Source organism: Dasypus novemcinctus, unplaced genomic scaffold (genome assembly GCF_030445035.2).
Source record: "Dasypus novemcinctus isolate mDasNov1 unplaced genomic scaffold, mDasNov1.1.hap2 scaffold_259, whole genome shotgun sequence".
NCBI lineage: Eukaryota > Metazoa > Chordata > Mammalia > Cingulata > Dasypodidae > Dasypus > Dasypus novemcinctus.
Genome location: NW_026688225.1, coordinates 114,426 through 135,593, shown reverse-complemented (window position 1 = coordinate 135,593; position 21,168 = coordinate 114,426). Strand labels below are relative to the sequence as shown.

General features: G+C 71.4%; 2 protein-coding genes across 2 annotated transcripts; both read right to left on the bottom strand.

The window, feature by feature from the left end:
- Window positions 1–658: 658 nt before the first annotated feature.
- TM6SF2 (transmembrane 6 superfamily member 2) lies at window positions 659–4,936 on the bottom strand. The gene is made up of 10 exons (XM_058292726.2): window positions 4,793–4,936; window positions 3,648–3,751; window positions 3,164–3,261; window positions 2,980–3,083; window positions 2,778–2,860; window positions 2,356–2,480; window positions 2,164–2,265; window positions 1,936–2,028; window positions 1,509–1,628; window positions 659–1,094 (listed from the first exon to the last, which is right to left on the bottom strand). Exons 1-10 carry the CDS (start codon window positions 4,885–4,887, stop codon window positions 897–899), a joined length of 1,122 nt encoding a protein of 373 aa, XP_058148709.1. The 5' UTR covers window positions 4,888–4,936; the 3' UTR covers window positions 659–896.
- Window positions 4,937–6,138: 1,202 nt separating this feature from the next.
- Window positions 6,139–21,104, bottom strand: SUGP1 (SURP and G-patch domain containing 1). Its single transcript, XM_058292724.2, is given in 15 exon segments — window positions 6,139–6,272; window positions 7,040–7,169; window positions 7,311–7,456; window positions 7,728–7,834; window positions 8,002–8,179; window positions 8,275–8,381; window positions 9,030–9,237; window positions 9,239–9,344; window positions 12,333–12,456; window positions 12,959–13,059; window positions 13,720–13,843; window positions 14,786–15,013; window positions 15,131–15,231; window positions 18,424–18,595; window positions 21,049–21,104. Coding segments are annotated over 15 exon segments (1,881 nt in total). The 5' UTR covers window positions 21,071–21,104; the 3' UTR covers window positions 6,139–6,245.
- Window positions 21,105–21,168: the final 64 nt, after the last annotated feature.

Sequence of the window (21,168 nt, the reverse complement as noted above, 5' to 3'; positions counted from 1 at the left end):
CACCCTGGGCTGGGACCGCCACCGCTCGCAGCCTCAGTTTCCCCATCTGGAACGTGGGGTAAGACCCAGCCCATGAGATTGACTCCAGACACGGAATAAAGTAGGTGCTTGATAACGGCGCCCCAGGGAAATGGCTTGAGCAGTTGGGTACCCGCCTACCACACGGCGGTCCCGGGTTCGATTCCCGGTTCCTCCTAAGGAAAACAAGCAAGACAGCAAGCTGACGTGACAGGCTGGCACAGAGAGCAGATGCGACAAAAAGACGCAATGAGGAAATACAGTGAGAACAAGAAGCAGAGAGTGGATGCGCCTTGAGCGGTTGGATGCCTGCCTACTGCACAGGAGGTCCTGGATTCGGTTCCCGGTGCCTCCTAAAGAAGACAAGCAGAACAGTGATCTGAGGCAACCAGGAGATACAACGAGGAAATACAATGAGGAGAGAACAACAAGCAGGGAGCGCATGAGGCTCGAGCAGTTGGATGCCCACCTACCACTCGGGAGGTCCCAGATTCAGTTCCTGGTGCCTCCTAAAAACAACGAGCAGACACAGACCGTGCACAACTAACAGATACGAGAGGAGAGGAGACGCGAGCGCAAACAACGAGGCGGGCGGAGGGAGAAATAAGTAAATAAATCTTAAAAAGAGAAAACAATGGCATCGCGCTCTTTGTCACGCTTTATTGACGGAGCCGGAGATGACACCACCGCGCTGGCAGGGCTCCCCGTTTTCAGGTCGCCGGGGCCGGCCTCCAGCTCAGCCCTCCACGATGGCAGTGCGGGGTGGGCCCTGCGGGGTCCGGGGAGACGCCCCCCCTCTGGACACGTGGCCCCCGAGACCCCCGCAGATGCCCTAAGGGAGCAGCCCAGGGTGCCGGGCCCGGGGGGGGTCCCTGGAGTCACTGGTGCTTCTTGGGGGCCGTGGGGGGCGCGCGCAGGAAGAAGGCGGGGCGCCAGAGGCAGCGCAGCGCCAGCAGGTGCGGCCCGAGCGCGTAGAGCGCGTTGCAGGCCAGGACGCAGGCGCCGGCGTCGTCGGGCGCGCGGTACGTGAAGGGCGTGCGCCGGTGCGCGGAGGCGCCCGTGTGGGCGAACTGCGCCTGCGGGGGCGCGGGGGGCGTCAGGGCCGGGGGTGGGGGCGAGGCACCCAGCGGGGACCCCCGTCCACCCCGATCCTCTTGCTTTGGCGCCACTGGGAACCCAGACACAGGCCCCCCAGCGCGGACGTGGCTCTCCTCCGCTCAAGCACCTCCACGGCTCCCCGCTGCCCTCCACCTCCGCTTCCTCTCGCCCCTGTCCCCGGCTGCTGGGTCCCTGCCCTCCTGGGTGCTTTTCCAGCTCCTGGAATGCGCCTTCTTGCCTGGCGAACTCCTACGCCTACTGCAAAGCCCAGCGCCTTTGCTCCCTCCCCGTACCAGGCCTTCCTGCTCTGGTGGTCTCTCAGCCCCGCGTCCCTTTCCCACCAGGTGAGGCATCGGCATAAGCCACGCCCCCCCCTCCCCGGGGCGCCTCACCTGGCCTATGGCGCCGGCAAACACCAGGGCCCAGTCGGGCAGCCAGGAGCAGCCGGGCACGACGAGGGCGTAGGCCGCCAGGCCGAAGAAGGGCAGCGCGTAGAACAGGTACACCAGCATCTGGGGGGACACGCCTGAGCCCCCGCCCGGCGGCTCCCCCCCCCCTTCCCCAGTTTCCCTCGGGGGCCCCCTCCGTCTCCCACTCGCTCGGCGCTGGCCTTGGCCCACTGAGACCCTCCGGCCAGAGCGGAAGCGGGGCGGCCAGAGAGGAAGCGGGGAGCAGCCGGCCTCGGAGGGGGGGGCGAGCGCGGAGACGGAGCTCCTGGATCCAGCCGTGCCTGAAGGCCGTGTGAGCGCTTCGGGGGCCCCCCAGCCCCCCCAGTCCTGCGCCGACGCGCGTTCCCGGGCGGGCCGGCGGCCGCCTCACCTGCACCTTCGGGTAGCCGACGGGGTCGCGCAGGTAGGGCTCGTAGCGGTAGACGTAGACGAAGCAGGCGTCCGTGGGGCAGTCGAGCACGACCTGCGCGGGCAGAGTGGCGGCCGCTCACCCCCGACCAGCACCTCGCACGGTCCCCCCCACCCCCCCGGGTTCTCCTCGTCTGGGTTGTGGGTACTCAGGTCAGACTAGAGGAAGGACTTCCCGGGGCGGACTCACCAGGCCCCGGAAGAGCGTGAAGAGCGCGGCGAGCGCCAGGTAGGCGAGCAGGGCCAGGTCGGCAGGCCGCCGCAGCAGCCCCTTGCGCTGCTCCTCGCGCACCTGCGCCGGCGACAGCGGCCCGGTGTCCGGCAGGGCCCCCCCCCCCCCCCCGCCACCTCCCCGGGGCCACCGCGGGGCCGGGGCGCTCACCGCGTCGGGGGCGCAGGGGCGCGGCGCGCGGGGCTGCGTGGAGACCCTGGCGCCGGCCCAGCCGGGCAGCAGCGCGCAGGGCGCGGCGAGCAGGAGCGCGGGCCGCATCTCCGAGCTGTACTTGCCTGCCGCGGGGAGGGACACGCGGGTCACCGGGGCGCCCCCCAAACGCCGTCCCGGGCCGGGCTCCAAGCCCCTCCGTGGCTCCCCGGTGCCCGCAAGATAAAGCCGTGCTCCTCGGCCGGGGCTGCCTCAGTTTACCTCGCAGCTCCCCTCCCCGCAGGATGCCACCCTCCGAATACCCGCCTGTGCCACCGGCTTCGGGGCAGACTGGCGGGCTGCGGAAGGGGGATCCGAGTGGCCCCACGCCCCAAGGGGACCCGGGGGGCCGAGGGGGGACGGCGCGGCGGGCGGGGGCGTACCGAGGACGTTGCCCAGGAGGAACACGAGGACGCTCATGGCCAAGGAGCCGAGCCAGTAGAGCCCGAGGTTCCGGTACGGCTTCCTGCGCGGGGGGACGGGTGGTGACCGGCGGGGGACCCCCCCCCGGGGACCCCGGGCCCTTCCCACGCGGGCGGGGAGCGGCGGAGCCTTCTGGAGGAGGGGCCCCCGGGGTCCCCGCACCTGTGGCGGATGGCGCCGGCCATGGCCAGGTAGAGCAGGTAGTGGACGCTGCCGTCCCAGTAGCAGATGAGGACGCCGTGCGCGGTGCGCAGGTACGGCTCGCCCTGCGGGGCGCGGGGGGCTCAGGCGGGCGCGGGGGGGGGATGTGGGGGGCCCCCCCGGGATGCTACCCCCCCCCACGCACCTCCTGGCCGGAGAGGTCCAGGAAGCCGCCCACGTGGCCGTCCTCCTGGAGGGCGATGCCCAGGTCCACGACGGACGCGCAGGCGAGGAGCGCGAACACTGCGGGAGGGGCGCGGGGCGCTGGGCGCAGGGCCTGCCTCCTCCCGCGCGTCTGATGGAGGCGGCCCGGCCCTCGGGGAGCCCCGGGGCTGCCCCTGGGGGTCCCCAGACTTAAGAGGGGGCGGGGCAGTCCCGTGTCTGAGCGCAAAAGATCCCGGGGCACCCGGGCCTAGTCTGGTGGGGGAGACACAGTCCCGGCTCTCAGAGTCTGAAGGCGGAGTCTAATGGAGGAAGCCCTTCGAGGGGCTCCCAGCCTGAGGGCAGAGGCCCCTCCAGGCTGTAGACTAACAGGGGAGGCTCCTCAGTTCCCAAGTCGGATGGGAGGAATCTTGGGGTACAGGCCTGGCCCCACAGCCCCCCCGTTTCCGGGAGGCGCCCCGACTCACCGGCGTAGAGCGGGTCGTAGGTGATCTCGCTGCGGGCCGAGTGGTAGGCGGCCCCAAGGAACAGCGCCAGGATCAGGGCGCTCGTGATCGCTACCCCCAGGGGGCTGCGCGGAGGGCGCGTGTCAGGGGGGCAGGGACAGTCCCCGGGAGGCTCCCCGCCACGCCACTGAAGCGCCCGTCCTCTTTTCCACGCCCCGTGTCTGTCCTTTGTGGGAGCCTCTTTGCCATTCTGCAAACTCCTACTCATCCTACGTGGCCCACCCACAGTGCCCCTCCTCCAGGAAGCCCTCCCTGGCTCCCCAGAAGGACACGTCCCCAGCGTGGGTCAGCACGCGGGAGGCGTCGGCGACCCCTGCCCACTGCGGGTCCTCGGGTCACTCGCCGCCGTGCCACCACGCCTTGCCTCCGTGGACCTCACTCCCTGGGGCTCCCAGCTCCTCCCGGGGAAAGTCCAGGCTCCCCCGCCAACTCCACCCCAGTCCTGTCTAGATAAGGCAAGGAGCCGAGGAGCTGGGCAGCCCCCAGCAAGGGTGGGTAAACTGAGGCCCGGAGGGGACAGGCCACCTCCAGCCCTTCTCGCCAGGCCCCTGCGCCCCCTGGGGTCCCGATCCCGGCCACGCCGGCCCGGCGACCAGCGGTCATCGGAGACCTGCCAGGCTCAGCGCTCTGTTCCTAACCCCGGCCCCGCGGCAGATCCGCAATTATCTCCCATCACGCAGAGGATGAGAATGAGGTTCCCAGTGGCCACCTGGCTGACCCAGGAGCTGGGGTGGAGCCAGCGATCGGCACCCGGGGAGGCCAGCTCCAGGATCAGGGATCTTCCCGCCCGGCGCTGGGGGTGGGCTGGGGGGCCAGGGGACCCGCGGTGGCTGGACCCCCGTGGCGGGGTCTGGGGAAGACGTTGGGAGGTGGCGGCGGGGGCGCGCGTGGGGGGCCCGGCCTGGAGGTGGGGACGAGGGGACTCCCCGCGATTGCGGAGCCGGTGCTTGGCGCCCCGCTGGGGAGGGCCCCGGGGACCCCGCCGCGCTGCCCCTGGGGAGCACCGACCCCTCCCCACGCCGGCCGGCGGGAGCAGCGGAGCGGGCTCCAGCGGCTTTGGGGGGCCCTCTTCGCCCCGCGCCCGGCCCGCCCCCGCCCGCACGCACTGCGAGAGCGCCGCGACGAGGTTGAGCGCGTAGGACAGGGGCAGCGCGCACAGCGACAGCGCCGCGACGCCGCCGGCCAGCGGCGGGAGCTCCATGGCGCGGCGCCGGCCCGCTCGGCCTCCGGGAGCGCGGGGCGGGGGGCGCGGGCACGCCGGGCCCGCCCCGCGCAAAGGTCGCCCCCGGCCCCGCCCCGCCGCGGCCTGGCCCACCCCGCGGCCGGGGCGGTGCGCGCGCCCGAGCCTGTTTCCCCATCTACCCGGGGCGAGACGGCGGTGCGCGCGCCCGAGCCTCAGTTTCCCCATCTACCCGGGGCGAGACGGCGGCGCGCGGGGCGCTCGGGCTCCGAGGCTGGAGTCCCCAGGAGGGCCCGCGGCCCCCGACCGGTCCCGCCGGCTGCCTTTGGCTGTCCCCGCGGGTGGCCCCGGTCTCGGCGTGGCGCCGAAAATGAGTCCACGATTCGATGCTCACGGCGGTTTTCTGCTCGTTGGTCCGTTTTATGGGGGCGTCCATCGGGGTGGGCTCGGGGCCGCGGGGTGTGGGGTGTGGGGGGGGACAGGCAGGGCTGGCCCGCGGGGCGCCGCGGCTGGAGAGGGGCCCGGGCCCGTTCCCAGAGCCGGGGGCGGGTGTCCCAGGAGCAGCCGTGAGAGCCCGCGGTCTCGGTGGCCCCCTGCTTCGCGCCCGGCTGGGCGGGTGGCGACTCCGGCGCCCTCCCCGGAACCCTCCCATCCCCGGCTGGGGACGGGCCTGTCCCACGCGTGGGAAGGGGCGTCCCCGCCAGGACCCTCGCCCCACAAAACTCCCATTCCTGATTTCTTTCTGGCAAGAAACGCCGGCTCCCCGCAGAGGCGGCCCTGCGGCTCCTCCTCCAGGCCGCCCTCCGGAGGTGTCCCGCCGCGCCCTTGGCTTTCAGCACCGCCCCTTCCGGCCCACCCCGCACCCGGGGGAAAGTCCAGCCCGCTCCGGACGGAGCTCCAAGACGGGGGCTGGGCAGGGGGCGCCCGGGGTCAAGGCCCCGCCTCCTCCCCGCGGCCCTCCTCCGCCTCGGCGCCCGTTTCCGGGTGCACGGCTCCCGCGCAGGCCCCGCCCGCCGGCCCTCGCGTCACAGGCGCCGGGGGTCCTGCGCGAAGCGGCTGCACGGCGCGGGGAGGCCGGCCTCCGCCTCCAGGCAGCCCTCCGGGGGCCAGGGCGGCTCTTTCCCCCGCAGCTCTCCCCGCGGGCGTCCCCAGGGGCGGCTGCGCCGCGCGCCCTGCCCGGGGCGCTCCGTGTCGTCCCCCGCCGCCCAGGAAACCCGGGGTGGGGGGCGTGCGGGGCCGAGACCCCCGGCGGAGAAAGAGGCGGCGCGGCGCTGTGGCGGCCCGGGGCTTTAATGCGCGGCGACACGCGGACGGTGCGGGCGGGGGCGGTGCCGGGGCCCGGCCCGGGGGTCCCCGGGGTCCCGCGCTGCTCCCGGCGCTCAGTAGTACGGCCGCCGGGGGTTGTTCTGCGGGAGAGAGGGGCGGGGCGTGAGGCGGGGCAACGGGGAGGGCAGGGCCTGGGGCGCTGGAGGGGCGTGGCCACAGGGAAAGGGGCGTGGCCACAGGGAAAGGGGCGTGACCACGAACGGGCATGGCGGCAAGGGGCGGGGCAATGGGGAGGGCAGGGCCTGGCGGCGCTGGAGGGGCGTGGCCACAAACGGGCAGGGCGGCAAGGGGCGGGGCAACGGGGGAGGGCAGGGCCTGGGCGCTGGAGGGGCGTGGCCACAGGGAAAGGGGCGTGGCCACAAACAGGCATGGCGGCAAGGGGCGGGGCAACGGGGGAGGGCAGGGCCTGGTGGCGCTGAAAGGGCGTGGCCACAGGGAAAGGGGCGTGGCCACGAACGGGCATGGCGGCAAGGGGGCGGGGCCGCGGAGCGGGGCTAAGGGGGTGCGAGGCTGGGCGGGGCAACGGGGAGGGCAGGGCCTGGGCGCTGGAGGGGCGTGGCCACAGGGGCTGAGACAGGACATGGCGTGGCCATGGTCAGGGCCTGGGGCAAAGGGGCGGGGCCTGGGGCGAAGGGGCGGGGCCGCGGAGCGGGGCTGAGGGGGGCGTGGGGGGCGGGAAGTGGGGTGCCAGGGTGGGAAGCGGGGCATCACAGCGGGCACGACGACCAGGCATTGCTCACGGGCAGGGTCAGGCAGGTGGGCATGACCTGAGTGGGGGGCGGGGGGTGGGGGGGTGGGCATGGGGGGGCATGGGGGGGCGGCGGGGCGGGGCGGGGGGAGGGCGCACCAGGGGGTTGGGCCGGAAGCGGTAGGCCAGCATCATGCGCTTGCGGAAGGCCTCGTACTCGTCGTCCTCCTTGGAGAGCTCGGCCGGCCGGTCGATGCCGAAGCCCGCGCCGTCTACAGCGGTGGTGCCCCTGCGGGCGGCGGGCGGTGAGCGGGGGGCGCGCGGGGGGCCGCCCGGGGCAGTGGGGACCCCGGGGGGGGGGGCCCGGGGCAGGGCAGGGCCGCGGCGGGGGGCGGGGGCAGGGCAGGGCCGCGGGGCGCGGGGCGCTCACTTGCTCACAGGCGCGCGGATGCCCTGGCCCTCGGCGCCCAGCCCGTCGCCCTCCTTCCAGCCCATCTTCATCAGCATCTGGTAGCCGATGTTCTCCACCGTCAGCTTGAACTCCTTGTACTCCGAGTAGTCGGGCTCGCGGCCCTCCTGCGGGGGGCAGGCGGGCGGGCCTCAGGCTACGCCACCCCGGGTGCCTCGGGGATCCCCCCGTCCCCCGCGCCTCCCGCCCACCAGGACAGGTGCTTCTGGAAGGGACCGGGGTTGCCTCTCTGTGCCGAGCTCCCAGGCGGCCAAGGCGAAGAGAGCGCAGGGCGGCAGGTCCCGCGGGCCTCGACCGCCGAGGGACAGAGCCGAGCCGAGCTGGCCGGCCCGGGCCCGGGGACCCCGCGTTCCGGAGGGCGCTCTGCCGCGGCCTCACCTTGAGGGCCTTGAAGGTCTCCATGAACTTCTCGAGCTCGTCGGGCGGCAGGAAGTCGCCGATGAAGTGCTTGCCGCGGCCCATCTTGGTCAGCTGCTCAGCCCACTCTGCGCGGGGAGGCGGGCGGTGAGGGCGGCCGCGGCGGCCCCCCCCGTCCCCCCCGCCCCCCCTGCCCCCGGGCCCCGCGCCTGCGCACCCCGCGTCTTGTCCATCTCCATGCACCGCGGCAGCCCCAACCGTACCCCCCGCCCCCCTGCCCCCGGGCCCCGCGCACCCCGCGTCTTGTCCATCTCCATGCGCCGCAGCTGGTGCTCCCAGGTGCCCAGCTCGCTGTCCACCTCCTCGTCGCTGTCGTAGCCGTGCTGGTGCTGCGTCAGCGCGCGCTCCCACAGCAGCTGCATGTCCTGCACCGCCCGCTTGTGCTGCATGATCATGTCGTACATCTGCTGCATCTGCGGGCGGCGGGCGGCGGCGTGAGCGCCCAGGGGACGCGGGGGGACGCGGGGGGGATGCGGGGAGCCGTGCCGCCTCCCCTGGCCCGGCCCACCTCCTGCTGCTCCTTGAGCTGCTTCTTCTGGGCGTCCGACAGCTCGGTGACGCCCACCAGGCCCACCGGCTTGCCCTTCTCGTAGCCCAGCCCCTTCAGGTCCTGGACTGCAGGGGGAGACGGGGTTGGCAGCGCCGGCGGGGGCGCCTCGGGGGACCCTGTGCCCAGGACGCCCCGTCCCCGGCTGCGGGCGCCTCCCCAGGGCGCTGTGGCGACGCGGCGGGCGGGGGTCTGACCTCTCCTCCCAGGGGCAGGCCCGCTGAGCTGTCCTCCCCGCCCCGGCCTCACCCCTCAAGGACTGACCGGTCCGGCCCACTCTCGCCCTGCAGGCGCCTGTGCTGGGTGGGAGCCCCGGGGCGGCCCCCCCTCTACGCCTGCAGCGGCAACCCTGCCTGGCCGGGGTCCGAAGACCCCAGAGCGGCCAGCAGGGCCCGGGAGATTCTTGGGGGTCCCGGGACCTGTTGTGGTCCCCTGGAAACACTTGACAGTGCAGGGGTGAGAAAGGGAAACAGCCGGTGGCCCCGGGATGGCGAGGGGTGGGCGCCGGCCCCCTGTGCGGGAACCTGCAGGCTCGGGACGGGAGGGGACAGAGCCTGGCTTTCTGGGGGGCTGGGGGCCACCCCTGACGAGGCTGGGGGGGTGACACCCCTAGGAGGCTGGGGTCGCCCTGACTTAGCCGGGGATCACACCGAGAAGGCTGGGAAGGGCATCGCCCCCCTGGAAGCCGGGGCGCGGGGGCGCGGGCGGGCGGGCACCTGAGAGCGGCGAGGGCGAGGCGTCGGCGTCCCTCTGCGCCAGCTCGGCGGGCGGCAGCTCAACCTTGTCGCCCTCGGGCCCCCACCGGCTCTTGCGCTTGCGCTTCACGGTGGCGGGGGTGGCCGGCGGCTGTGCGGGGGCGGCGGGGCAGGCGGCGGGGGGCGCGGGCGCCGGCAGGGCCTCGGGCGGGGCAGTGGCGGCGGGGGACGCGGGCGCCGGGGGGGGCGCGCGCGGGGCCGGCCCTCGCCCTGCGGAACTCCTCCAGCTTCTGGCAGTAGTACTTGTAGCCGGGGCTGTCGGGCTCGTACAGAAAGCTGCGGAGGGAGGGTGCCGTCAGCCGCCCCGCGCCCCCCCACCCGGCCCGCCGCTCTGCCCCCGGGCGCCGGGGTCGCCCGCTCCGGCAGCCCGAGCGTGGGGAGCGCGGCCTGGGTCCCCCCGTCTCCGTGGGGTGGGGCCGCTCCACCCCCCGCCCCACGCGGGGGCCTCCCCCTGGGAAGTGCCGGAAGGAACCCGGGCGCTCCAACACGTGATGCGGCAAGACACGGCCGCCGCGCGAGGGCAGACCCCGGGGCGTGGCGCCCGCACGCCCGTTGGCGGGCACCTGCCAGGCCGGTGCCTCGCGGCAGGAAGCACCGCCTCCCTGTGGGCCAGGGACCTGGGACGGGGGACCTGGACCGATCCCACGCGCCCTCGGGCACACCCGCACTGCTTCCCGGGGACTGAGGGCCCTCCTGAGCTGGGGGAGTCCGCCCGGGAGGGGCCAGGCGCCTGGAACTCTGCCTCAAAAGAGAGACAGAGGGAGCCCGTGCAGAGGGGAGGGGGAGTGCACCGGTGGGGTCGGGGACCCTGGGGGGACGGGCAGGCGGAAGCACCACCCCTGGTCCTCGGCTGTGAGAGCAGCACGTGGGCCTCTGATAAACCCCCGAGAGGCCACGTTTACAAATGAAGGGGAGAGCGGGTGTGGCTCAACTGATAGGGCGCCCGTCTACCACACGGGAGGTCCGCGGTTCAAACCCCGGGCCTCCTGACCCGTGTGGAGCTGGCCCACGTGCAGCACTGATGCGTGCAAGGAGTGCCCTGCCACGCAGGGGTGTCCCCGCGTAGGGGAGCCCCACGCGCAAGGAGTGCACCCCACAAGGAGAGCCGCCCAGCGCAAAAGAAAGTGCAGCCTGCCCAGGAATGGCACCGCACACAGAGAACTGACAGCAAGATGACGCAACAAAGAGAAACACAGGTTCCCATGCTGCTGAGAATGCAAGTGGACGCAGAAGAACACACAGCGAATAGACAAAGAGCAGGTAACAGGGAAAGGGAGATAAATAAATTTAGAAAGGAAAAAGAAAAGTGAACAGCAGGACTGGAGGCGGCTCAGGCAGTTGGGGGCCTGCCTCCCACACGGGAGGTCCCGGGTTCAGCTCCCGGTGCCTCCTGAAGATAAGCAGACGCCACGAGCAGACGCTGCAACCTGCAGGAACTAAAGTGGCTGAAGCAGATGGCCCTGGCCTCCCACAGGAGAGGGCCCGGATCAGTTCCCAGTGCCTCCCGAAGACGACGAGCTGACAGATGAAGTGGCCATCTCGGGGAGCGGGGACAAAAATAATAAACGAAACGTAAATAAAGACCAAGAGGAAGGAGGTGGGACAACTGGACATCCCACCAGGTCCTTCACGTGCAAAGGAACGAGGCTGGGCCCTGCCTGGCTCCGGTGGGAACCTTAGCCCCAGATGGGCCAAAGGCCCGAGCAGAGACCCTGGATCTCCAGAGAAAGGCTCAGGGTCCCTGTGACCTGGGGCCGGGCAGCGGCTTCTTAGATTTGCTGTCAGAGGCACAAACGCAAAGCACCGGATGCGATTTTAATAGAAAGCCTCCACGCGCCGAGGACGTCGCGGGAGACGGGACGCAGCCTGCGGAGCGGGACAGGATGCCTGCGAGTCCCGTGGTGCAGGAGAGGCGGGCACTGAGATGACACGAAGAACGCCGTCCGCTCGGCGGGAAAGGGACGACGCGACTACCCCCGACCGGGGCCGCGACGGGATGCGGGCGTGTGCCCGCGAGGAGGCCCGTCGCTGGGAAGCTGAGCCGACGGCGCGGGCGGGGCGGGGGCGGTGCGGCCGGCGGGAAGCGGGGGCCGCCGCGTGGTGACGGCCCCGACGGGGTCCTCCTGGCTCAGCGGCTGCCGCCCGGGCGGGAGCAGGGCGGGGGGCAGGGGGCCGTGGGGCGGCGGCAGGGCCTGATCTGGGTGGCCCCTCGCGGATGAGGAGGGGGCTCGGGGCGATTCCACAGCCGCCCGCCGGGCGGGGGCTCCCCAAGCAGGGGCCCTTCCTCCGACGGCGCCCCGAGCGGGCCCTGCCCTCCGTGCCGCCCGGCAGCGCGTCGGCGCTCCTGGGGGCCGGGCCTCCCGCGCCGCGCTCAGGGTCTGCTGCAGGGGCCGGGGTGCGCCAGCCCATCTCGGGGCGGCCTCCGGGGGAAGGGGCTCCCGGCTCCCCGCAGACACGCGGCGTCCCAGGACGTGCCGCCCGTGGGGTGTGCGGGGCCCGGGAGCGGCCGGGCCGCCACACGCCTGACCACGCGCACGGAGACGAGCGGCCGCTCTGCTGGACCTGCCCCGGGGGACAGGGAAGGGGCCCGGGGCCAGGCCTGGGGTGGCGGCCCCGCGCGCGCCCCCAGCAGCCCCAGGACCTGCCGGCCGCCCCTGCCCCTGCCCCGGCCCCACACACGTCCCCCTGTTCGGCCAGGCCATGGCGGAGCGGGGAGTCGGCCAGGCGGCGGCCTCTGACCTCTGCGCGGGGGCGCAGGTCCGGCCTCGCCGGCTTGGCACCTGCAGTCGGCGCCCGTTGGTGACGAGCGACGGGAAAGCAGTTTTCAGGGACCCGCGCCAGGGCCAGGGCCGCCCGCTCCCCCGGGACCCCTGCCCCCAGGTACGCGCGGTAGGGACGTGTGGACAGACGGCAGCCCGCCCCCCGCGCCCGCCCACCGTCCCACCCGCCGCCCGGCCGCCGCAGCCGCAGCCGGGAACCCTCGGCCCACGGTCCCTGCGTCCCTCCCCACTCGGCCCCGCCCGCCGCCGCCCTGCCTGGGACCCCGGTTCCGCTTTGGGCCGCCCCCGACGCCTGCTGCTGGCGGCCAGCGGACGCGCCCGGCTCGCTCCGCTCTCCCCGAGCCTCTGGGTCAGCCTCAGCCGTCTCTGCGGCCGCGGCGCCTTGGGCCCACACGTGCTCTCGCTCACGGCGCCTCCGGCCGGGCCTGCCGGGGGGCGCGCAGGTCACCGGTCACACGACAGCCTTGCGCCCGCCCGCCCTCACCTGAACGCCTGGTTCTCCCGGTTGTTCTGGAGGGCGATGGCCTCCACCTCGGGCCCCCCGTCCGCTATGAACCGGGCCAGCTTTTCGGCGAGGGTCCGGGCCGCTGGGTCCTCTGGGGGTGAAACTTTAAGCGGGCTGTCAGTGCGGGGCCCTGCGCAGCACGCCCCACAGCCCCGTCCACCACGGCCCCGCGCCGCACCGGCCTTACTCAGGAACGGGCAGAGAGAGAGGCAGAGGGCGGGCGGGTTACGGCGGGGATCGCGCGCCGGGGCACCGCGCCGCCCGCCCGCGCCCCCCTCGGGGCCGAGGGCCCGCCTCCCGTGCAGCCGCCGCCCCTGCCGCCGCCCGGCCTGCCCCCCGGCACTGGCGTCGGGCCCGGCGCTGTCCCCGTGGCCGGCACGGCGGGCGTGTGCTCCTTCCCGCTGCCCGGCGACGCCTGCGGCCGCCTGCACACGCCCCCGGGTGCCACGCGCGGCACCCCGGCCCTGCTCAGGAGCGCCCCTTGCCGGCACGGGGCCGGCCGTCGGGGGGCGCGGGCCTCGGCCTCCAGCCGCAGCGCCTCCAGGGCCCGGCGCACCTGGGCGCGGCTTCTCCGTCCCCGGGCCCCCTCCCACCCCCCCGCCTACCTTTCGGGGGCGCAGCCTGCGCCTTCTGCGCCTCCCGCCTCAGCTCGGCCACCCTCTTCCGGTAGTAGAGGTACTCCCTGCTGTTCTTCTCGTGTAAGAACCTGGGAGAAGCCAGAGGGGCGGGATGAGCGCCGCGGCACGGAGCGGCACGGGAGGCGCGGGCCGAGCAGCCCGGCCGGGACCTGAGGTCTAGCCTCGTACCGCGCGGGCGCCGTCGGGAAGCGCTGGAAGTGCGCCTGGCGCCCGGGAGCGAGCGCTAGCCCCGGCGGGCCCCGCCTACCCCGGGAGGGCCCCGCGAGCCCCTGCCCGGGGGGAAACGAGGGAGGCTGCGCGGGGAGGACACAGGGCGGGCCACCGGGAAGACGCGGGCCGACGCCGCGGGCGGCCATGTCACGCCGCAGAGGCGGCCGCGCTTGGGGGGGCCGGGCGTCGTGGGCGTCGGCAGAGGTGCCCCGTGGGGGGTGAGCCGGGAAGTCGGGCGCCTCGGGGGCTTTGCGCTTCTCTCGAGAGGACCAGAGGCGGGGGCCAGGCTGGCATCCGCACACCGGCGACCCCCGGCCACACGGCGGGACGGCGGCCACAGAAAGGCGTGGGACCCCGACGCTACGGCGTGGGCGGGCCCGAGGGCGGCGAGGGGCAAACAGCGAGGGGAGGCAGCGCCGCGGCACGGAGGGCCGGCGGGGGGCGGCGGGCGCGGCCGGGTGTCCGCAGGGGCCGCGAGGCCGGGAGGAGGGGGCGGGCGGCGCGCGGGGGGCGCTCACGAGAAGGCGGGGTTCTCCTTGCAGTCTTCCAGGGCGACTTTCTCCAGCTCGGGGCCGCCTTCCGCCACAAAGCGGGCCAGCTTCTGGATGGCCGCCCGCGTCTCGGCTCCCTCTGGGGGCGAAACTTTAAGGGGGCGTCAGTACCGGCCTCCAGCCACTCACCCCACAGCCAACCGCCGAGTCCCTCTGGGGGCCACAAGGACAGGGAGGGCAGGTGAGAGGCGGCCCGCGCGGGGGCTTCCCCGTGAGGTTGTGTTCTCCTCCCTTGACGCCTCGCGTCTTGTTTTTTAACGGGCTGGGATCGGGGTGACAATCCGGGTCCCTCGCCTCCCTCCGGGCCGACGGGCTTTTGTGCTTTTTTAGGTACCCTCACGGGCTCTCCCGGGGCCACCCGTCCCCCGCCTCTCTGCCGCGACCAGGGCTTCTGGACTCGTCCCCGACGCTCTGCCAGCCCCAGAGCCGCCCACGCTTCCCGGTCCCGGTTTCCTTAGCGAGCGGGGGTGACTCGTGACCACCGCCGGGTGCTGGAGCCGAAGCACAGGCTGTGTCGCCCCCCGGCGCCAGGGAGCCCTGCCTGGGGACGCGCCGCCGGCCACGGGGCCGTCGGTGCCTCTCTCGAGGACTCGCGGTGGCGCTCCTCGCGGCCCGCCGTGCCCGGGCGCCCGCTCCTCCCACGGCCCTGCCGCCCTCGTGGCGCGGACTCCGGAGCGCGGTGGCGGCGGCGACCGCGGAGAGTGCCCGGGGCCTCTGGGCGCCTGACTCTCCTGGGGCCTCGCCCAGCAGCACCCAAATGAGCCGGCTGCTGTGTCTGAGGGCGTGCGGGCCTCCACGGCCGCGGGGCGAGGCGGGCGGGGGTCTCGAGGCCCCCGTGGCGCAGCACATTCGCCGCTCGGGGCTCGTCCGAGCGCGACCGGGAGGCCAGCTGCCCCCCCCCCACCGCGTTGGCTCCAGACGAGCTGCCCAAGACCCCCGGCGTGCGCGATCGGCCCTCCCGGCGGCTCGCTGGGGCCGGGGACCCGCGCGCGGCGCGGCCTCCGGGGCAGGGGCACGGGCGCCGCCCCCCTACCTTTGATCTCCAGCCACGTCTCGTCGTCGTCCTCCTCGTCCTCCTCGGGCGACTGGAAGACGCTGGGCCGGCTGGCCGTGGGCAGCTGCTTGGCGTGCGCGTAGCTGCGGGGCTGGCCCGGGGGGCAGCTGGGGGCCAGGCCCGCCCGCCGGCCGAGCAGCAGGGGCCGCTTCCCGGCGCTGGGCGTGGGCGCGCTGCGGGGGGGCCCGGCCGGGCCAGGGGGCGCGTCTGCGGCGGGAGGAAGGGCAGGTGGGCCCCGGGGCCTGCGCTCGGCGCCCCGTCCCCGGCCGTGGGGCGCAGCCGCTGGACGGCGTCTCGGGGTGCGGGGCGGGGGCCGGGGCTCACCTGCGGGGGCCTGCGCCTGCTGCAGCTTCAGGAACTGCTGCAGGAAGCTGCCGTCGTTGGCGAACTTGTTGGAAGCGCAGGAGTTGTGTGCGTTGGCCAGGCTAGACGCAAGACAGAGGGCGGGCGTGAGCCCGGGGGCGGGGGCGGCTGGGGGGGGCGGGCGGCTGGGGTCCCGTGCCCTTCCCGGCCGTGCCTGGTGCAGGACAGGCCCCCCAGGACACCTGAGGCTGGTGCTGTGCCTGCCCGCAGCCCCCTGCCCTGGCCTCCCACTTGGGACCTCCGTGTGTGTCAGGTCCCCTGCCCGCGGACCCCGCCCCGTGTGTGCCGGGCTCCCTGCCCGAGATCTGACAGCTCTCGACGCAGGCAGGGCCGTGTGTCTGCTCACGTGCGCGGTGCGAGCCACGTGGCGGCGTGGCCCCCGCGCCTCGAGCAACACCCGTGCGTCTCTTTGTGGGAGAGCTACGAGACGCTTAGTCGGGTTTTTTATCACTTCTACTCCTCTTTTGCCTGTTTTTTAAGAGAAGCGTGGTTTGACTTTAGGAAAAAACCTTTTAAAAACCTACTTTCAACAAAAACCCAGGGGGCCTAAATATGTTTCTTTCAAGTTTACTTCTTCCCTGTTGTAAAAGCAGGTAGAGATTCGTTATGGAGCTACAGGGGTGAAGGTGCAGTGCCCGGCGGGGGGCGGTCAAGGGTCTCCCCAGCTCAGCACAGCGACGTCAGGGTCTCCCCAGCTCAGCACAGCGACGTCAGCACGACAGCCGTTTCTTTACCCCCCGCCCCCGAGCGGGAACGAGACAACACGGCGGCCGGCGGCCGCGCAGACGCCCCTTCAGTCCCCTTCCCGTCACTCCACGCCCTTCCCCGTCTCTGAGATCTGGGACGCGCTGGCTTCCGAGGAGGCACAAGGGCCCGCCCTCACGACGCGCTGGGCATATGGGAGGTGCTCAGAGCGCCCCGGTCCAGCCTCTCTCCTTGAAAACGCGGCCTCATCCTCCCAGGAGCCCGGCCCAGGGAACTAGAAAGGGCCGGCGGCCTGCGGCCCCGCGAGACGCGCTGCCGGGGAAAATGCCCGACGTCCCCGGGGCGGGCCGGGCGGCCGGCGTCAGATGTGACGCTCGAGAACGCGACGTTCGAGGGCCACTGTGTCGGGCCCCGCGCATGTCCAGGCACGTTCGAGTTAGAGTCAAGAGCAGGGACCCGAGTGGACGTTGGACACTGATGTCCCACGGCCTTCAAGAGGCGGGAGCTACCCAAGCGCCCATCGGCGGAACGGGTCCACCCGCCACGGGAGGTCACCGGCCGTAAAAAGGCGCGCGTTCCGTCGCACGCTCCTGCGTGACGCTCAGGGAAAGCGGCGGCCCCGAGAGGCCCCATCCAGTTACAGGAAACGGCCGGAGCAGGCAAATCCAGAGGTGGGGGAGTGGGCGGGGGCTGCCAGGGGCTGGGGGTGCGGGGCGAGGGGCGACGGGGGGCCCCTCGGGGGTGACGAGGCTGTTCTAGAACCAGGTAAAGGTGGCAGGTGCGCGGCATTGGGAAGGAACGCTTTAGAACCGTCGTGGGGACGACGTAAGTGCGATTTTAAGAGCAAGGACGATTTAAGAGTCCGGTGGCCCCAAAGCGGTTTTTAAAGAGCAAAGGGGATAGCAAATGCGAGACGGACCGCAGGCTCGTTAAGCAGAACGAAGGGCCGAGGTGGGAAGGAAATGTTTGTCTTGGGTGGCGAATGTTTCCTATTTCTTCGGCCCTGCCTTCTAAAACCTGATCTGTTTTCTTCTCTTTTCCCCTAACTTAAAATTTTTGTTTTTGGGATTTGCGCCTTAGACGGGGCCGCCTCTTGCCGTCTCTCTTCTGCTCCGTGATTGCTGTTGAAATCTGGACGTTGGCCGGTCGTGCCGGGTTGATGCTGGAGGCTGGATTGTCGCCCTCCCCGGGGTGCGCGCGTCGTCTCGTGGGCGTTTTTCTCGGTAGGGGGGCTGCTGGAGCTGCAGAGCTCTTTGATTTTCTTACTGCGGTGACGCAGGTACAATACAAAGCACCCTGCGCGGACCGCCTGAAGCGTCCAACCTGGGGGGCGTGAGTCCCGCTCACACACCTCGGCTCCCACCACCTCCTGCTCTTCGCTTCATGAAACGGGCAGGGACGCGGGCGTGGCCCAGTGGTTAGGGCGCCCGCCTACCACATGGGAGGTCTGCGGTTCAAACCCCGGGGCCTCCCTGGCTTGTGCAGCTGGCCCACGCGCAGTGCTGATACACGCAAGGAGTGCCTTGCCACGCAGGGGTGTCCCCCACGTAGGGGAGCCCCACGTGCAAGGAGCGCGCCCCGTAAGGAGAGCTGCCCAGCGCGAAAGAAAGCGCAGCCTGCCCAGGAATGGCGCCGCACACACGGAGAGCTGACGCAACAAGACGACGCAGAAAAAAGAAACACAGATTCCCAGCGCCGCCGATAAGAATAGAAGCGGTCAGAGAAAAACATACAGCGAGCGGTCAGAGAGCAGACAACTGGGGGGGAGGGAACAGAAATAAATAAAAAATAAAACTTAAAAAAAAAATAAAATAAAATGAAATGGGGCAAACAGCTTTTTCCCCAGATACCGTGGCTCGGCACTTTCGGGCCTCCCGCCCGGCAGGCTCGGCTGTGCCCCCGGGACCCTCGGAAGGAGGCTTTCCCATGTCGGCCCCAGCCCTTCCGGGAGCCCAGGGGCGCGTGCCACCCGGTTTCCCCGTCCTGAGCCCAGGCTTCCCGCCGTCAGGAGGGGCCGCCCTGCGCTCGAGCAGAGGCCACGGGGTCTTGGAGGCGGCGGTCGCTGGGACCAACAGCCCGCCCTCGGCAGGTGGCGCACAGCGGGGCCTCCCTCCGCTCGCCCACCTCCAGCCTGAAACTCCAGCATCTCGTCGCCGCGATCACCTCAGGACCCTCCGGCGCCCTTGATACTCCCCACCCCCCTCCAGGCCCACCGGCCCTAGCCTCTTCCACTGGCCGGCTCCGCCTTGCCCTCTGACAGCCCCCGGGGTGGGCCTGGGCCCCGCGACTCGTGGGCCGTAAGTGCCGTCAGGGCAGGGGCCCCCGTTCTGCCCCCTGCCCGCTCTTGGTCAGGAGCCGCCGCAGCCAGGGTGGCAGGCGGTCCTCCTTGCAGGCCACAGACACACACACACACATACACACACACACACACACCCCCGTTTCCACCCGAGCGGGAGCGCCGGGTCGCGCGTCGAAGGCGGCTGGGGGCGTGTGCCTGCTCGCTGCCCCTGAGAGCAGCTCCTGCTCCCGGCCACCCTCCGGGCACTCACTCGCCGGGGTGCGGGGGCTGAGGGCTGGTCGCCTGGCTCTGCCTGGCCTTCTGCTCCATCCTGGCTTCGATTTCCCGCTTCTTCTGGGCGATGAGTTCTTCCTGGTGGAGGATGTTCAAGTTCATCTTTCCGGACTTGGGGGGCGCCACCCCAAACCACCGGTTGGCCTTCCCTGGGGGAGGAGGGGGGAAGAGGCATGTCAGAAACCGCCCCCGCTCCACGGGCAGCCCCCGGGGCCCGCGAGGCCAGGCAGCCCCCGCCTTTCTGACGGAGTCCCCTGTCCCACCGGCGTGGCACCCCCGGCTCAGCGAGGGCGGAGCGGCTCCTGTCCTCGGGGACCTGCCGTGGGGAGACCAGACCTGGTGGCGCAGTTTGATAAGGTTATGAATCCCGAAAACAGATACTGGGGAAGCAGATTTGGCTCAACGGATAGAGCGTCCGCCTACCACACGGGAGGTCTAGGGTTCAAATCCCGGGCCTCCTGACCCGTGCGGAGCTGGCCCATGCGCAGTGCTGATGCACCAAGGAGTGCCCTGCCATGCAGGGGTGGCCCCCGCGTAGGGGAGCCCCACGCTTGAGGAGTGCGCCCCGCAAGGAGAGCCGCCCAGCGCAAAAAAAAAGGGCAGCCTGCACAAGAGTGGTGTCCCACACACGGAGAACTGATGTAGCAAGATGACGCAACAAGAAGGGACACAGATTCCCAGTGCCGCTGACAAGAATACAAGCGGACACGGAAGAACACACAGCGAATGGACACAGAGAGCAGACAACCTCGGGAAGAATAAAAAATAAATAAAAAAGATGCTGATTTGTGTTTGTAAAACGATCTATTACTAGGCATGACTGAGTTATGATTAGACCTTTGACTGTGCCGTGTCATTAGGGTGGGTGGGGACTCACAAGATAAAAAGCAAAGGACAGAGTGGAGGGTGTCTGATGTTGGAGTTTGATGCTGAAGCCTTAAGCTGGAGCCCCGGGAAGTCACCTCACAGAGGAAAGAGAATCCAGACCCAGGAAGAGAGGAACCTTGAACCCAGAGAAAAGCCAGCCCCAGGAATGCAGGAACCCAGAAAGCCTGAACCCTCGCAGACGTCGGCAGCCATCCTGCTCCAAACAGACTTTCCTGAGAGAAGTAACGTATGCTTTATGGCCTGGTATCTGTGAGCTCCTACCCCAAATAAATACCCTTTATAAAAACCAACCAATTTCTGGTCTTTTGCATCAGCACCCCTTTGGCTGACTGATACCCCCGGAATAACAAAGGGCTCTGCTGCAAAGCAAGAAGATGGGAAGGAAGAACAGGGGAGCGCCTCTCAGCAAAAGGGGCAGTAAGGCTGGCACCAGAGCACGGCAGGACGGCCTCACCAAAGGCCGCGCAGGGGTGCCAGGAGAAGGTGCCAGAGCCCAAGGTGGGTGGACGCCCGGGGCATCTCAGCACCAGCAGGCGGCCCGCCTGGCGTGGATGGGCTGCGGGGAGCAGGGGGCGCTGGGGGCAGAGAGGTGGGGCGTGACGGGGGAGTGTCAAGCCGAGGAGTCACCCGCCCCAATCGGCACTTTCAGCGCTAGGCTCCTTCTGGCTGCTGGCTGTAGAGGGAGCAAGGAGACGAGCAAGTGGTTTGGTGCTACGCTCGAAGGAGAGAACAGCAGTGTCTTAAGAACGGAACGGTGGCCTTGTTGGCAGAAAACACAACTGCAGGGTTTCCCCGAGCATCTTGGAGTAAGAGCCACATTCTGAAAGCCGGCTCTCGAGGCCCTGCCCGAGGGGGCTCCTGCTACCCCCTCCTCATTTCGTCAACTCCCTTCTTCATTCCCGCTTTATCCTCTTCAAAAAATGACAAGCCCGTCCTACCCCAGGGCCTTTGCGCTTGGTGGTTCTCCCGCCTCTACTACTCTGCTCTCCGGGTTCGCCTGTCAGACCTTTCCCCCACCGGCTGGCGCCTCCTCGTCTCACGTTTCTTCTACGGGGAAAGGCCTCAGCGGGCCACGCAGAAGCAGCAGCCTCCGCCCGATGGCTGCCTTCCACTTGCGCATCCGTGCATCGACTGACGACCCCAGGAGAAAGTTAACTTCCCCGAGCCGGGCCCTCTCTCTGCTTTGGGCATCACTGGACTGCCAGCGCCCGGCGCACGGAGAGCATCCCTAAAAGTGTCGCATGCAGCCTAGTCTGGGCGTCAGGACGGGGAGCGGGGGAAAGCCTGGGCTTGTGCAGACAGCGGGACCCAGGAGCCCCGGGGCCGTGCGCCCAGGGGGTGCAGGAGGCGCCCGGAGGGGCAGCTCTTCCAGGCGGCGGGAGCCAAGCCAACCCGACGGCAGCTGCGACAGCAGGAGAGCCGCGGGGCTCCGGGGAGCGAGCTCGGGGCCGCCCCGGGGGCCCCCTGTTCCGCAGCGCGGGCGCGGGGCAAGCCCCCGGGGCGGCGGCCTCGGCGGGGAGCGGGGCGCCCCCCGCCAGCCAGGCGGGGCCGCCGGGGTCTGGGGTCTCGAGGAAGGCGGCAGGCGCCGCCGCGGGCCGCCCAGGAGCGGGGACGAGCGGCCGGCGCGCGGCGACGGGCCCGGCGGGAGGGCGAGGAGGCGACGCGAGGCCGCGGAGCCCCGAGCGGGCGCCGGGGCAGAGGCGGGGACTGTTACCTGCAACATCCCGGTTGTCCATCTTGAGACTCTTTCAATCCCACAATGCTCGGCGCCGCCCGGATGGGAGGGCTCTCCCACCGCCCCGCGAGGACTCATGGGAGATGTAGTCCACGTCGG

What these genes read in the sequence shown, in the direction of transcription:
- TM6SF2 (XM_058292726.2), bottom strand. Translation starts at nt 4,887, where the DNA reads ATGGAGCTCCCGCCGCTGGCCGGCGGCGTCGCGGCGCTGTCGCTGTGC. An exon ending in CTACGACCCGCTCTACGCCG is followed by an intron (nt 3,262 to 3,647) that starts GTGAGTCGGGGC and finishes CCCCTCCCGCAG; the next exon opens with TGTTCGCGCTCCTCGCCTGC. An exon ending in GCCGGCGCCATCCGCCACAG is followed by an intron (nt 2,861 to 2,979) that starts GTGCGGGGACCC and finishes CCCCCCGCGCAG; the next exon opens with GAAGCCGTACCGGAACCTCG.